Raw genomic sequence first — 13232 nt, 5'->3', positions numbered from 1 at the left:
CTGCCGGGCGGGCCGGGGGTGGGGGGTGTGCCTGGGTCTCGAGCATGTGTCCGTGTGTGTGGGCATCGACATAGGGGGCTTCCCCCTTGTGGGTGGGGTGTGGGAGCATCCTTCACACTTCCCCTTGTCTGTGTGATCCAGACTACCCTCCTGGTCCTGATGAGCTCTGGGTGCGGTCCCCAAGCAGAGGAGACAGACTCCCAGGCTTGTTGCCTAGAAACGCTCGCTGAATGTCACAGGTTGCCTCTCCATGCGGTCTCTGCTGGCCTGGTACTAAGCCATTCTCAGAGTGACAGTCCCCCAGTCATGGGTATAGCTGTTTCTTCCCTGTGTCATTTGAGGTTTGTCTGGTTCAGATCATCCCTGAAGGTCTTGACTGTGGATTGGGCTTCACAGAGGGACCAGGTTATTTTCCAGGGCCTGTTCCCACTGAGTTCCAGGCAGAATGGCTGAGTATAGAATCCCAGATGGAAGACCTTGATTAACAGCCCCAAACCACGTGGGGCCTGGACTCAGGGTATGTGTGCTGTTAGCGGGACAGTAGGGGCCATGATAGATGAGACCAGAATCCAGCGGGCACTCAAGTCTGGCCTTCGGGCTGGGCCAGGCTGGGCTGGGATTCGAGCAGCCAGCATGGGAACGGGAAGTGGGCTGTGTATGATCTTTACCCCGATTTGACTCCTAGGTTTTGTGCCATTATCGTTTGGCTTTTTACCAGCTCCCATGACCTGCTCTCTGACCACATTGCTCGGAATCAAGACAGCTGCTTGGCTCAGCTGGAGTTCTTACCTCTACCTAACTCCACTGGGTTCTAGGAGTCACACAGAATATTCTTGATACCTATCCCCTTCTCCGGGCTGATTTGCTGCAGGGTGATTGGGAGAGCTGACACGTGGCTTCGGCAGCTCCAACGAAGGCCTTAGATGGAGGGGTTGCAACCCCCCAGGTCTTGCCATCTGTGGGGCTAGAATAGAAAAGTCAGGAGTTAATGCCAGCAGCCTCTCCCTTTTCAGTGTCCCCTGCCACAGTGGCTCAAGTCCTAGGGGATCTGATAATTAAAGATGGCCTTGCGCGTCCCTAAATAGAAAGCCTGACACACAAATGACTGAAGTCAAATCTTTGTACCACCTTCCCCTGAAGCCTGAGATACCTGGCCTGGCTCTGTGTGGCTTTGGGCCTCCTGCCCCCTAGTGGACGTGATGCTCAATCAAACACGGGCTGGAATAGCTTTTCTGGGTCAGCCGGTGAAAAACCAAAGTAGAAGTTGGAAATTTACAAGCCACAGTTTGACAGATGTGGAAATGACCCCCCCCCAAAAAAAAGTACATCCTTCCAAGAAATTAAAGTCCTGCTCTTCCTTTTTGTCCTCCCTCCACCCCAACTGAAGATCTAAATCAGCCTTAAGAAATCATTTCAGGGACGCCTGGGTGACTTAGTCGTTAAGCGTCTGCCTTCAGCTCAGGTCATGATCCCAGGATTCTGGGATCGAGCCCCGCATCGGGCTCCCTGCTCAGCGGGAAGCCTGCTTCTCCCTCTCCCACTCCCCCTGCTTGTTTTCCCTCTCTCGCTGTCTCTCTCTCTGTCAAATAAATAAAATCTTAAAAAAAAAAAAATCATTTTAGAAACTCTCTATTCTTTTTTCTTTTTTTTTAAAGATTTTATTTATTAGAGAAAGAGAGAGAAAGCATGAGCAGGGGGAGGGGCAGAGGGAGAAGCAGGCTCCCCGCTGAGCAGGGAGCCTGATGGCGGGGCTCCATCCCAGGACCCCGGGATCATGACCCCAGCTGAAGACAGACGCTTAACACCTTAACACCCAGGCGCCCCTAATCTTCTCTTTAAAAAGGAACAAAATGTGTCTATGCCTTTTTTAAACCAACTTTGTAAGTTCCAAGGGCCTAGTGTGGCTGGTGAGTGGTTGGTCAAGAAGAGGTTGTCCCCAGGACCTCCACACTGTACAACTCTTAGGAGCACCATTCGTACCATCCTCTTTGAGAGTGATGCTTTTTGGGGTGGTGCAGTGCACAACTAGTGGGGCTGTACAGGATGGCCCTCGGCCTCCTGAGATCACATGGGCTCCGAAGAGCCTCGGAGGGTCCTCTGATGTGTGCCCTCACTGAGGTCACTGGAGGTTTCTTGGTCGTGGGGATAACCACTGTGTTCTGGGTCACAGGCCAGGATTTCCCCCCTGGGGCTCCTGCTCTCTTCCCCACATTCCTCATGGTTGCATGGGTTTGAACTGCTGAGGGAGAAGCAAAGTGGGAAACAGACACCAGCAAGAGACAGAGCTGGTGGCAGAGCCTTCCCAGCCATGTCCGGCATTATTGAGAAACAGCCCAGAAGGGGGCGCACTGAATCTGATGGATGGTACAGACCCTTCTTTTGGGCTTGGCTGTGGATCTCCCTCTGGATTTAGCACTTCCCCAAATGGGGCTCGTGTTGCCTGCCCCCCACACCTCATGGGGCTGGCACACTCAGCCAGCTCTGTTGATGAAGACAAGGAGGGGTACAGACTCTCTCCTGCCTTGTCTGACAACTGGATACTCCAGGAAGCCCGTCTCTTCAGAAGGGAGCTAGCTTCATCTCATCCTCTTCTTCCATAAAAAGCACCGCTTAATGATCTGGTCAGAGACCCAGAGCTCAGGAAGGTCCTGGCTGTCTTGAGGAAGCAGCAGTGGTTTGGGCTGCGTGTGATTCCCTCCGCGCCCCCCGCCCCCGGGACGGTGGAGGAATACTGCAGTGAGTACGCTTGTTCCTTGTCTAAGGCTGTCGGTGTGTCCCCTTTGTTCCCTTCAGGCTTCTTATGGGGACGTTGGGCAGCCACACCCTAAAGCCATGGCTGACGCCAGGATTCAAGGAAACCGTAAGCAATGCCAGGAGTCCCAGTGTCCTCGGTTAGGCCACATGTAATGCCACAGACGGGGACAAAGGGACAGTTCTCTGCTCGGGGCTGGGGTCACGGAGGGCCTTAGAAGCCGCAGTACGTGAGGCAGAGTGGCCGAGCAGGCTGAGCCTGCACTTGAGTGGCCTCCAGGGGACACAGGGCCTGGGGTCCCTGCTGCTCACTGCTTGGGGGCTTGGGCAGCAGAGGCCGCTCCAGCCTCGGCCGTTTTGGCCTTGAAGCAGCCTTTGTGGGAAGGTGATCGCTTTTCATCAGATGGGAGAGGAGACGTGGCGTCTGAGGGGAGAGGAATCGGCTCTTCTGATACCTGCCGAAGGAGGGCGGAGGGAGAAGGAACTGGGACTTGGAAATGGAGAGGCGTTACCTGTTCACGAACAGGCAGCAGGCAGCCTCTGGAGAGGAGAGGGCACGGAGCCAGCCTCTCGTCCTGGGTGCGGGGATCCCAGGCCTGCTGCCGAGGCCAGCTTCCCTGACGCCGCTGGCTATGCGCCACCCGCCTCCCGCACGGCCGTGAGAAACCACCTCCGGGGGCCCCCTCGCCCAGGGGTGCAGCAGAAGCCGAAAACAGCCTGAGCCAGTGACTGAGGTTCTGAGGAGGCCACGAAACCGCCTTCCCTGGGGACAGGAGGACCCCGATCTCGGCTCTGGGACGTTGAGGATGGTGGAGCAAGCGGGGAATGCCTCGGGGTTTGCAGAGGAGTTGGGAAAGCCGGAAGCCAAGGCTGCGAGGAGCCCTGCCGGGTGGGTGTCTTCTGGCCAGTGCCGGCGATTCTGCTGCCCTGGGGCCCTGCCAGGAGGTTGTGCCAGCCCAGCCGGCAGCCCCCTTCAGTGCCCGCGGGTCTCCAGGCAGGCCGGCCCCGCTCTTGGAGCATCTACGGTGTGCTGCTGAGAGCAGGGTCCCCTGGGCTTTCAGGAGGCGGCCGGGCTGGCACTCCCAGACCCACATTTCTCTCTGTCCTGCTGACCCAGGAGGAGGGGCAGAGACCTGTGTCTTTCCCCGGATCCTGAGCACAGGCCGCTGCTGGCCTGCATGTGCCTCCTCCAGGGCCCGCTGCCCGCTTGCCGGCCCGGGCTCGATGCCGCGGCTCTCCTGCAGCCGACCCCTCCGGTGCTGCTTCTGGCCGCTCAGGTCAGGCAGGCCTCAAACCTTGCCATCGGGCCCCGGCCAGCAGGTCAGCTCCAGGACGGGCCCTCTCTGGGGCAAAGGTTCTCGGCCATCCTGACAGAGTGCAGGACTCTGTTCCTGTTGGATGTGGTCATCTCCCTTGGGAGCCTTCAGCTCCAGGGGAGGAGGCGGGAAGCTGAGCCCTGCCGGTCTTCCTTTGTTGAGTCCTGCATGCTCATCCCACCAAGGGTGGCAGATGGGGCTCTGGGGCGCGCGGATGCAGGGAAGGGCTGCAGCCTCTGCTGATAAAGCCCCCTTCAGCCAGCCGTGCTTCCTCCCTTCATGTCCGTTACCCCGGCTGCCCACCCTGAAGAGCCCGCCCACGAGCCACCTCTGCTGTCAAGCCCTCCCGACAGCCCCGACCCCATGCCGCCTTGAGTGGCGGCCACGGCTGCTGGCTACCTCTGTGCCCGGGGGCGTCACCGGGGTGCCCTGTGCACACCGCAGGTGCTCACCGTGGGTGACGATGATGGTGGGGACAAAGAAAAGCCCGTTGCAGAGATTGGAGTCTGGACCAGATAGCGATCAAGCCAGGCCTGGAGGAGGGCAAGGGTGGCCCCGGGAGGCCCAGGGCGACGGCAGTGTGTACCCAGTTCTGAGTTGCACCTACCGGTCTGGCTGCTCAGCCCAGCCTGTGGCTGCCTTGAGGCACTAAGGGACTTCCTTGTTGCTTTCTTCTGTGGCTTACCGGTGTTCTCTGTGGCTTCGGCCTTCCTGGGCCGCCCTGCCCTCCCTGCCCTGCCTTTCCCCACTACTGCTTGTGCCTGCTGCTGGCCTTCAGGTGGGGGTGCTCCTTGGTTACCATGCAACCACGGCGGCAGGCTCAGTGACTTTCTCCCTGCAGGCGGAAAGAGGGATTGGGGGAGTTGGGAGTTGTGTGTATGTGGGGGTGCAGATTGAGATGGGAGATGGCCAACGTGGCCTGATAGGGGTGAAGCAGGGGACAGTGACAGGTGCACCGCCTCCTCCTGGGTCTTCACTGGCAAGATTGCCAAGTGCTTGGAGCTTCCTGAGTGTTTAATTTCAGACAGACTTGGCTTCTTTCTGCAGACTAGGGGCTGAGATAGACGAGGGCCTGTGTGCAGCCGGTGTGGATCCTGCTAATTGTGGGGACTCTTCCTGTTCTGTAGCCACGAATCACAGCTTTTTATGAATTGGTCTATTTAAAATGCTTTCACGCCACTCCTTAAAGAGGAGCCCTGTGTCACATCCGATCATAATGCAACAGTTCTCCACCAATAGGCGGCTTCATCAGTCCCATAAACTTGAGCTTTTGAGTTTTCAGGAAGGTCATGCCAGCAAATCCTTATTAATGCTTAAGATTTAAGACACGACTAAAGAGTTACTGCTGTTTCCCTAAGTGTCCAAGTATGGGATGGTTTTTGTGTACTTCATTTCAAAATTGTGAAATCTTTGGTGTTTGAAGCAGAGGGAGAGGGTTTCTTAGCCCTGTGGGCTTGGCTGAGAAGTCACTTCAGCGAGCACGTCACCTCACATCAGCTGAGATCCGTTTCGTCGTACTTCCCTTCTGTGACACGGTTTTAATTCTGTTGTTTAAAAGTATCTCAGGCATCGAAGCCTTTGCTAAGATATATATATTCTTAAAAAGGTAAAAGCATAATTGATAAATAACATTTGGAATGTTTCATATTTATATTTATATTTATATATTTAACTCCCTAATTAAGGAGGAGACTAGTAAGCTGTTGTAATTATTTCAAAGGAGAATTAAAACAGAATCAGGGATACGGACATGAATTTGCAAGCATGCAGAATCGGTCAGTATTTACAGGGCGATCACTCACGGAACCCCTCTCCACTGGGGTGCAATTCGTCGTCACTTCCAGGATAAGAGTCATCTGTAATGCTGCCTGGGTTCTAACATGTACAGGGTTGTAAAACGGCTCCAAGACAGTGAGAGCCCAAGGTGACCAGGAAGGGCACACTAGCCAGGACACCCAGCAGGTTTTGATGCTCATTTGAGTCTTTAACCATTTTCCCAGACACTTAAAAAAAAAAAAAAAATCCTTCTTACAAGTAAGTGCATAAATAAGCTCTCTCAGGGCCGACTGGCTCTTGACTGGAGGGGAAGGGAGGGCATCAGCTGCCCCAAGCTAAAGGCATGGTGGTGCCTCCTGCTGGCGTCTGAGGGAGTGACCCCTGAGCTGGGGACCCTCTGGGCTCCTCCCCGGTGCTAGCCCGGCCTCGCCCCTGCCTCTCCAGTTCATCTGGTAACACGAGTGTAAGCTGTCACTAGAAGACGGGAAAGAACTGGCGAGTTGGTTACGTGGCCAAAACCGTCGTTTGTTTCCTTCCTCCTCTCTCCTCAAGGCAGGCCTTGTTCTGCTACTTTCTTTACGTGAGGGACGAAAGGACCGTGATCTCCATGTGTCAGGGAATGCGCCTTTCAGCTGCCCCATCGACGGCCCCTGATTGTTGGTTATAAACTCATTTTTATTGAAATGTGCCCACCAGAATTTCCTGCCAGAACGCTGATGGGCGTCCTGGTCACGCATGTTTGTGAACCTCAGAATCTGATCCAAATGACTTTATATTCATGTGTTTAAATGGAAAGTTTGCCCTTCTGGATCCTGGATTCTTTTGTGCCCCCCCTGGCTAATGCAGGGTATTTGGGAAAAGGCCAACAAGCTGACGTGGGGATTGCCTTGCCCTTCCGACGCGGTCAGGCCTGGTTGTGCTAACTAGGTCTCCCCATTCCTCGATGTCCCTGCTGGTGCTGTTGGCCCATTTGTGTACCCATCAGCCCCTGCGCCAAGGCAGGAGCCAAGGAGCCCACAGTGGCTACTTCGTGCCAGGAGCCCTGAGCAGAAGAAAGTGGACATCGATTGGAATCAGAGAATGTTTCACTTTTCTCTGATTTTTGCTTTTCCTTGTTTTCCTTCCCAGGCATTGCCATGGGAGGCTTGGCGGTTTCCTCTCACCTGACCAGACTTTTCCGAAACAGCTTAACAGAGAAAAGTGCTCCTCTTCTAGTTGGAATTTAGTCTAATCTTAGTCCGTCCACTGATTTTCTCAGAGTATTTTTTTTTTTTAAGATTTTATTTATTTGTTTGACAGAGACACAGCGAGAGAGGGAACACAAGCAGGGGGAGTGGGAGAGGGAGAAGCAGGCTTCCCGCAGAGCAGGGAGCCCGATGCGGGGCTCAATTCCAGGACCCTGGGATCATGACCTGAGCCGAAGGCAGACGCTTAACCAACTGAGCCACCCAGGCGCCCCACAAAGAGTATTTTTAAAAGTGATATAAGAAATACCCCAGGGCGCCTGGGTGGCTCAGTTGGTTAAGCGACTGCCCTCGGCTCGGGTCATGATCCTGGAGTCCCATGATCGAGTCCCGCATCGGGCTCCCTGCTCAGCGAGAGTCTGCTTCTCCCTCTTACTCTGCCCTGTCTTGTGCTCTCTCTCATTCTTTCTCTCAAATAAATAAATAATCTTAAAAAAAAAAAAAAGAAAGAAAGAAATACCCCAGCAAGGGACTGTCTGGCCAGGCTGACGTCTGCTGTTGTTTGTAGGTCATGGAGGCGGAGCAGACCAAGACGAGGAGCGAGCTGGTGCACAAGGAGACAGCGGCCGGGTACACCGCGGCCATGGGCCGCATGAGACAGCTGGAGAAGAAACTCAAGAGAGCCATCAGCAAGTCCAAGTGAGTCTGGGCGTGTGGGCCCCCGGTGCCGTGTGTGATGGTCCCCCTCTGGGGCATCTGCTCCAGCCCTTATGTGCCATGTGCTCAGGGACCCGCCTCCTCAGAGCCCCCCACGTTGTGTATAACCCCCAGACGTAGGAAGGGTGGCTCCAGCTGTGCCCGACCTGGGAGACACAGAAAAAGGAATCTGAAAAGCACACCATCAGCTTGGCTCATTGGCTGGGGCCTGGGGCTGGGCTTTGGGAAACTCTGTGCCCTTGGCCCTGTGGTGGACAGGATGGACGAGCCGTGTCCTTCAGCTTAGCTGTCAGCATAACGGGGATGAGCTGTGTGCACAGTACACATTCTCTGTGGATCAAGAGCCGATGAAATGGTGCAAGACTGGTTTTAATGGAGGTTTTTGCAAGCTTTTCTCACGACTGCTATATATTTTTACACAGTAATGATCTTGGGGACAAGCCCCCTGCTTCATTCACGGTTGCTGGGCCTCTCCGAGCTTTCGAAGAGCTTCTCACAGGGAGTGAACAGCTCAAGAATGAAGCACTGGTCTATTCTTAATGCTTGACACCAAAGTTCCTAAAAAGAGCCAGGGGCTTTTGATTGACCCAGAACGTGGGGGCCAGTACAATGTTGGCATTTGTCCTCTCTCTTGCCCATGACCTGGCTGGGTCTGCAGACTGATACCTGTGGGCCTGGACAGAATCCAAGAGGACCAGTCTGAACCCCCAACCTTTCGGAGAGGGAGGAATGGTGCTTTGCCCTTCCCCAGGTGACCCCAGCAGAGGAGGGTGTCTGGAGGCAGCCCCTTCTCCAGCCTCCTCTGTTCTTCATTCTTGAGGGAGCCGATCTCCTCCTTGGGAGAAGGGGATCCGGGCTGCCTTGGCTGCTGGCCTTGAACAGCCTTCTAGAGAGGAAAGTGACCCAGGGTACAAGGACCCCGGCATAAGTGTTCACGTGTGTGGGTTCTACAGACCTTGAGATGGGCCGCCCTTGGTCACCTCAGCTCTGACTGGCACCGGTATCCATCAGGCTCCAGAGCTGCGAGTACCCTCTTCATCTCATGGCCTTGTCAGACTTTAACTGCCTCCTGGACGGATGGCCTGCCAGCCGTAGCTCGTGCCCCTGGTACGCCCTGTGGTGTCCATTGGGGTCATTGTATTTGATCACCCTTACCGTTTTTCCTTGTGTCTTCCACAGGCCTTATTTTGAACTCAAGGCCAAGTACTACGTGCAGCTTGAGGTACGTGTGGCCTTCTGTGGCTTTGCTGTTGGTGGGATTTTTCTGCAAAGTCCCACTTTATGTGGTAGTGGGCTTGCACGTGGCATATCTGCTACAAGAGGAGAATGGAGAGAGAAACACATTCTTTGAGTTTTCAGGCCTCAAAATGGTCTTGGTTAGGTCTTCAGTGGTCTCTGCAGTGTTCAGTCTGCCGTTCAGCCCCTTTACTGTACTGGGGCAGTGGTTCTCGGGGGTTCCTAAGACCAGCATCAGCATCGCCTAGGAAGTGCAGATTCCCAAGCCCCCTCCCCTCCACCCCAGATCTACTGAATTAGAAACTGCAGGTGTGAGCCCAGCCATCTGTTTTCAAGAGGCCTCCAGGGGCTTCTGATGCACGGTCAAGTTTGAGAACCACAGTACAAGAGACCAAATGGCTAGAAAGTGGGACTTGTTTGTGAGTTTGACACCCATTCTTGTTTCTCTGATGGGGTTTCTTCTGCCGGTGGTAGTTTCTGGTTGTTAGCTTGAGTTTGTCACCTGGATGGGAGTTGGGGCTGGTGGGGGCTGCTTTTTTTATCTGGTGTGTGGATAGCTGGATAAGAGAAATCAGGCCATCAGTCGTGTCTCGGGGAAGTCTTTGGAGTGGAGTGATGGGCAGAAACTGTGCTTGGACCTGTCATTCAAAAGCCTTGCAAGGCCAGTAGGGGTTACCTCCACTTACTGGGCCTCTTGTTCTCCTGACCAGCAACTGAAGAAGACCGTGGATGACCTGCAGGCCAAACTGGCCCTGGCGAAAGGCGAGTACAAGACGGCCCTGAAGAACCTGGAGATGATCTCGGACGAGATCCACGAGCGGCGGCGCTCCAGCGCCATGGGGCCTCGGGGCTGCGGCGTGGGGGCTGAGGGCAGCGGCACGTCTGTGGAGGACCTGTCAGGGAGCAAGCCTGAGCCAGATGCCGTTTCTGGTGAGTTCTGGGGGTTGGTGTGCAAGTGGGAGATGACGCAGCTTGTGTGCTCTGCTTCCAGGGCTGTCTCGCCATCATGGAAGGGTCTCAGAGTTGGGCAGGCCGGATAGGTGGCTATTTCTCATGGCTTCCCACATTTTGTGGAACACTGTATTCATCAAGGTGCTACTTGAGTGTTCCTCAGAGTCAGGAATCTGTGGTGGATGAGTTTGGAAAATGTTACACTTCCATCCTGGCATTCAGAGTACATATGAGAACATTCAGGGCTCTGAGAAGTACTGCAGGAAGGGAGAGTTGCCTAAGAATAGGGACTGTGCACACAGATTTGATTCAAATCCTGGCTCCCCCATAGTACATGATGTGGGCAAGGGCTCAACTCTGTTTCTTCACCTGTAAAGTGGGGAGTATGAGCACCTAATATCCACTGTGTAGAGGGGAGGTTGGGATTAAATGAAATAATGGCAGGCACCCAGAAGGTCTGAAAATGGTGGCTCTCTCTGGTATCTAACTGTGGAGACCTTTTTTCCCAGGGCCACCCCTTGGGAAACGGATATGTTTGCTGTGCCCTGCCCCCGGCCTTTATCATTTTATTTTTTTCATCATGATAAGTATACTCTTTAATTCCCATCCCCTATCTCCTCCATCCCGCCCACTCCCCTCCCCTCTGGTAACCATCAGTTCTCTGTAGTTAAGTCTGTTTCTTGGTTTTTTTTTTTTTTTTCCTTTGCTCATTTGTTTCTTAAATTCCACATGAGTGAAATCACATGGTATTTGTCTTTCTCTGATTTATTTTGCTTAGCATAATACTCTCTAGCTCCATCCACATCATTGCCAATGGCAAGATTTCATTCTTTTTGATGGCTGGATAATATTCCATCATTTATATAATATCTCACATCATCTTTATCCATTCATCCATTGGTGGACACTTGGGCTGCTTCCATATCTTGGCTGTTGTAAATAATGCTGCTATAAACATAGGGGTGCATATATCCCTTTGAATTAGTGTTTTTGTGTTTTGGGAGATAATTATATACCCAGTAGTACGATTCTTGGATCGTAGGGTAGTTCTATTTTTAACTTTTTGAGGAACCTCCATACTGTTTTCCACAGTGGCTGCACCAGTTTGCATTCCCACCAACAGTGCACAAGTGCTCCTTTTTCTCCACGTCCTTGACAACACTTGTTTTTTGTGTTTTTGATTTTAGCCATTCTGACAGGTGTGAGATGATATCTCATTGCGGTTTTCATTTGTATTTCCCTGATGATGAGTGACGTTGAGCATCTTTTCATGTGTCTGTTGGCCATCTGTTAATGTCTTTGGAGAAATGTCTTTGCATGTCTTTGACCCATTTTTAATTGGACTATTTTTGTGTTGACTTGTATAAATTCTTTATATATTTTTGATACTAACCCTTAATTGGATATTTCATTTGCAAATATCTTCTCCCATTCTGTAGGTTGCCTTTTAGTTTTGTTGATTTGTTTCCTTCACTGGGCAGAAGCTTATTTTGATGTAGTCCCAATAGTTTATTGCTTTGGTTTTCTTTGCCTCAGGAGACCTATCTTGAAAAATGCTGCTATAATTGATGTCAGAGAATTACTGCCTGTGCTCTCATCTAGGATTTTTATGGTTTCAGGTCTCACATTTAGGTCTTTAATCCATTTTGAGTTTTTCTTTGTGTATGGTGAAAGAAAATGGTCCAGTTTTCCCTTTAGGTTAATCAAAACCTTTCCAGCACTGTCTTTGCACACTTCCTTTATTCCCTTTTCTGTGGAATAATCCCTGTTGGTGCTCTCCCAAGGTCCTTCCTCCAGGGTTTTGAAATTCACTCAACAAATGTTTAAATGCCAGGCCCAAAGTAAAGGAAAGGAAACTAAAATTTGATTGTCAGTAATGTGTGAGGTACTCTAATATCCATCCTCTCATATGGAGAGGAACATGAAGCTCAGAGAGGTTAAGTACCCTGACCAAGGCTACACAGAAAGTAGTGGAGACAGGATCTGAATTCAGATATGAGCCCATTTCCTGTCTTCAACATTACAGTACTTTTCACTTATGGTAGTCCTCTAGGGGACGCTACCAAGGCTGTTGTAAAGATGAGGGAGGAGGGAAGGAGAGTAGAATAGGGAAGGTCTAATAAGCAGTCTTGTGTGCAGGCTGAGGGGGGGGAATAGTTAAAGTGGCTTTCAAACCACAAGAATGACCTGTCCTCTGGGCCTTGGTTATTCTGATCCACAAGCTAAGAGTATTGTAAAGGAATTTTGTCCTTTTGCAGCAAATGGTGTGTCTTTTATGTGATCGAAAGTTACCTGGAGATCACAGAATGCCAACAGATACTGCACACAGGACTGTTTCTTCTAGCAGCTCCTGCTTCTACTGCATGGAAGCAGCTGTACATCTGCCTGGCTTTGTTCCGTGTGCATCACAAAGGGCCACTCTCTTCCTTTGTACGAGTGGATCTGCCCGGGGGCCTGGGGTGCAGAAAAGCCCCTGACCTGGGGCGGATTCATCCTCCACCTTTAGGTAGTCGACACTGCCTTCTGGGGCAGGAGTTAGAAAATTGAAAGGACACTGAATATCCATGGGACCCACTGCTTCCCTTCAGGTTGCTGGCCAGTCTGGCCATGCAGACTTGGGAGGGTCAGAGTCCTTGTATGGGGTGCACACGGTGGCAAGGAGTCTGCAGTCCCCAGGCCGTGTCCGGCTGCTGGCCAGCAGCGCACACTTCTGGAGGGGCCTAAGGGACGGGGGGCTGCTCCCCGTCAGAACCTCTGACCAGCGTTCTCTCTCCTCCTAGTGGCCTCCGAGGCCTTTGAAGACGACAACTGCAGCAACTTCGTGTCTGAAGACGACTCGGAAACCCAGTCGGTGTCCAGCTTTAGTTCGGGGCCAACGAGCCCGTCCGAGATGCCTGACCAGTTCCCTGCAGCTGTGAGGCCCGGCAGCCTGGACCTGCCCAGCCCCGTGTCTCTGTCGGAGTTTGGGCTGATGTTCCCGGTACTGGGCCCTCGCAGTGAATGCAGCGGAGCCTCCTCCCCCGAATGTGAGGTAGAACGAGGTGAGTTCCAGCCCTCTCACCAGTAGTGCCCGGGCCAGATGACTCACGGCACATCCGACATACGGCCGGAGCTCTGCGCCGTTCTAGACCTTCGCCGGGTCTTGGCACCCCTGGGGCTGCGTCACTGGGCCTCTGTGCACGTGCAGTCAGTGTTGATCACAGAGACGCCGGCTGCTGTGCACGGGGCTCCTGGCTCCGCTCCCGAACGCATCTTCAAAGGGCAGCTTGGCTTCTGGGTCTTTCATCACCAGCAGCCCTCT

The 13232-nt window shown here is 53.0% G+C and overlaps 1 protein-coding gene and 1 long non-coding RNA gene across 2 annotated transcripts in view; both read left to right on the top strand.

The window, feature by feature from the left end:
- The window catches only part of SH3BP5 (SH3 domain binding protein 5), a 71847-nt gene that overhangs the window by 56925 nt on the left and 1690 nt on the right, over positions 1-13232 (top strand). Inside the window, exons 5-8 of the mRNA XM_036092534.2 lie at positions 7596-7726; positions 8924-8966; positions 9691-9910; positions 12712-12972. Of these exons, the coding sequence (XP_035948427.1) occupies positions 7596-7726; positions 8924-8966; positions 9691-9910; positions 12712-12972 (655 nt within the window). The remainder of the gene's footprint in view (positions 1-7595; positions 7727-8923; positions 8967-9690; positions 9911-12711; positions 12973-13232) is intronic.
- Positions 3-1375, top strand: LOC118535903 (uncharacterized). The gene is made up of 2 exons (XR_004917402.2): positions 3-517; positions 686-1375. It is a non-coding gene; the product is annotated as an uncharacterized LOC118535903 (long non-coding RNA).

This window comes from Halichoerus grypus, chromosome 1 (assembly GCF_964656455.1).
Source record: "Halichoerus grypus chromosome 1, mHalGry1.hap1.1, whole genome shotgun sequence".
NCBI classification, from domain to species: Eukaryota; Metazoa; Chordata; class Mammalia; order Carnivora; family Phocidae; genus Halichoerus; species Halichoerus grypus.
The sequence above is the reverse complement of the archived record's forward strand: the minus strand, read 5'-3'. Positions and strand labels throughout refer to the sequence as shown.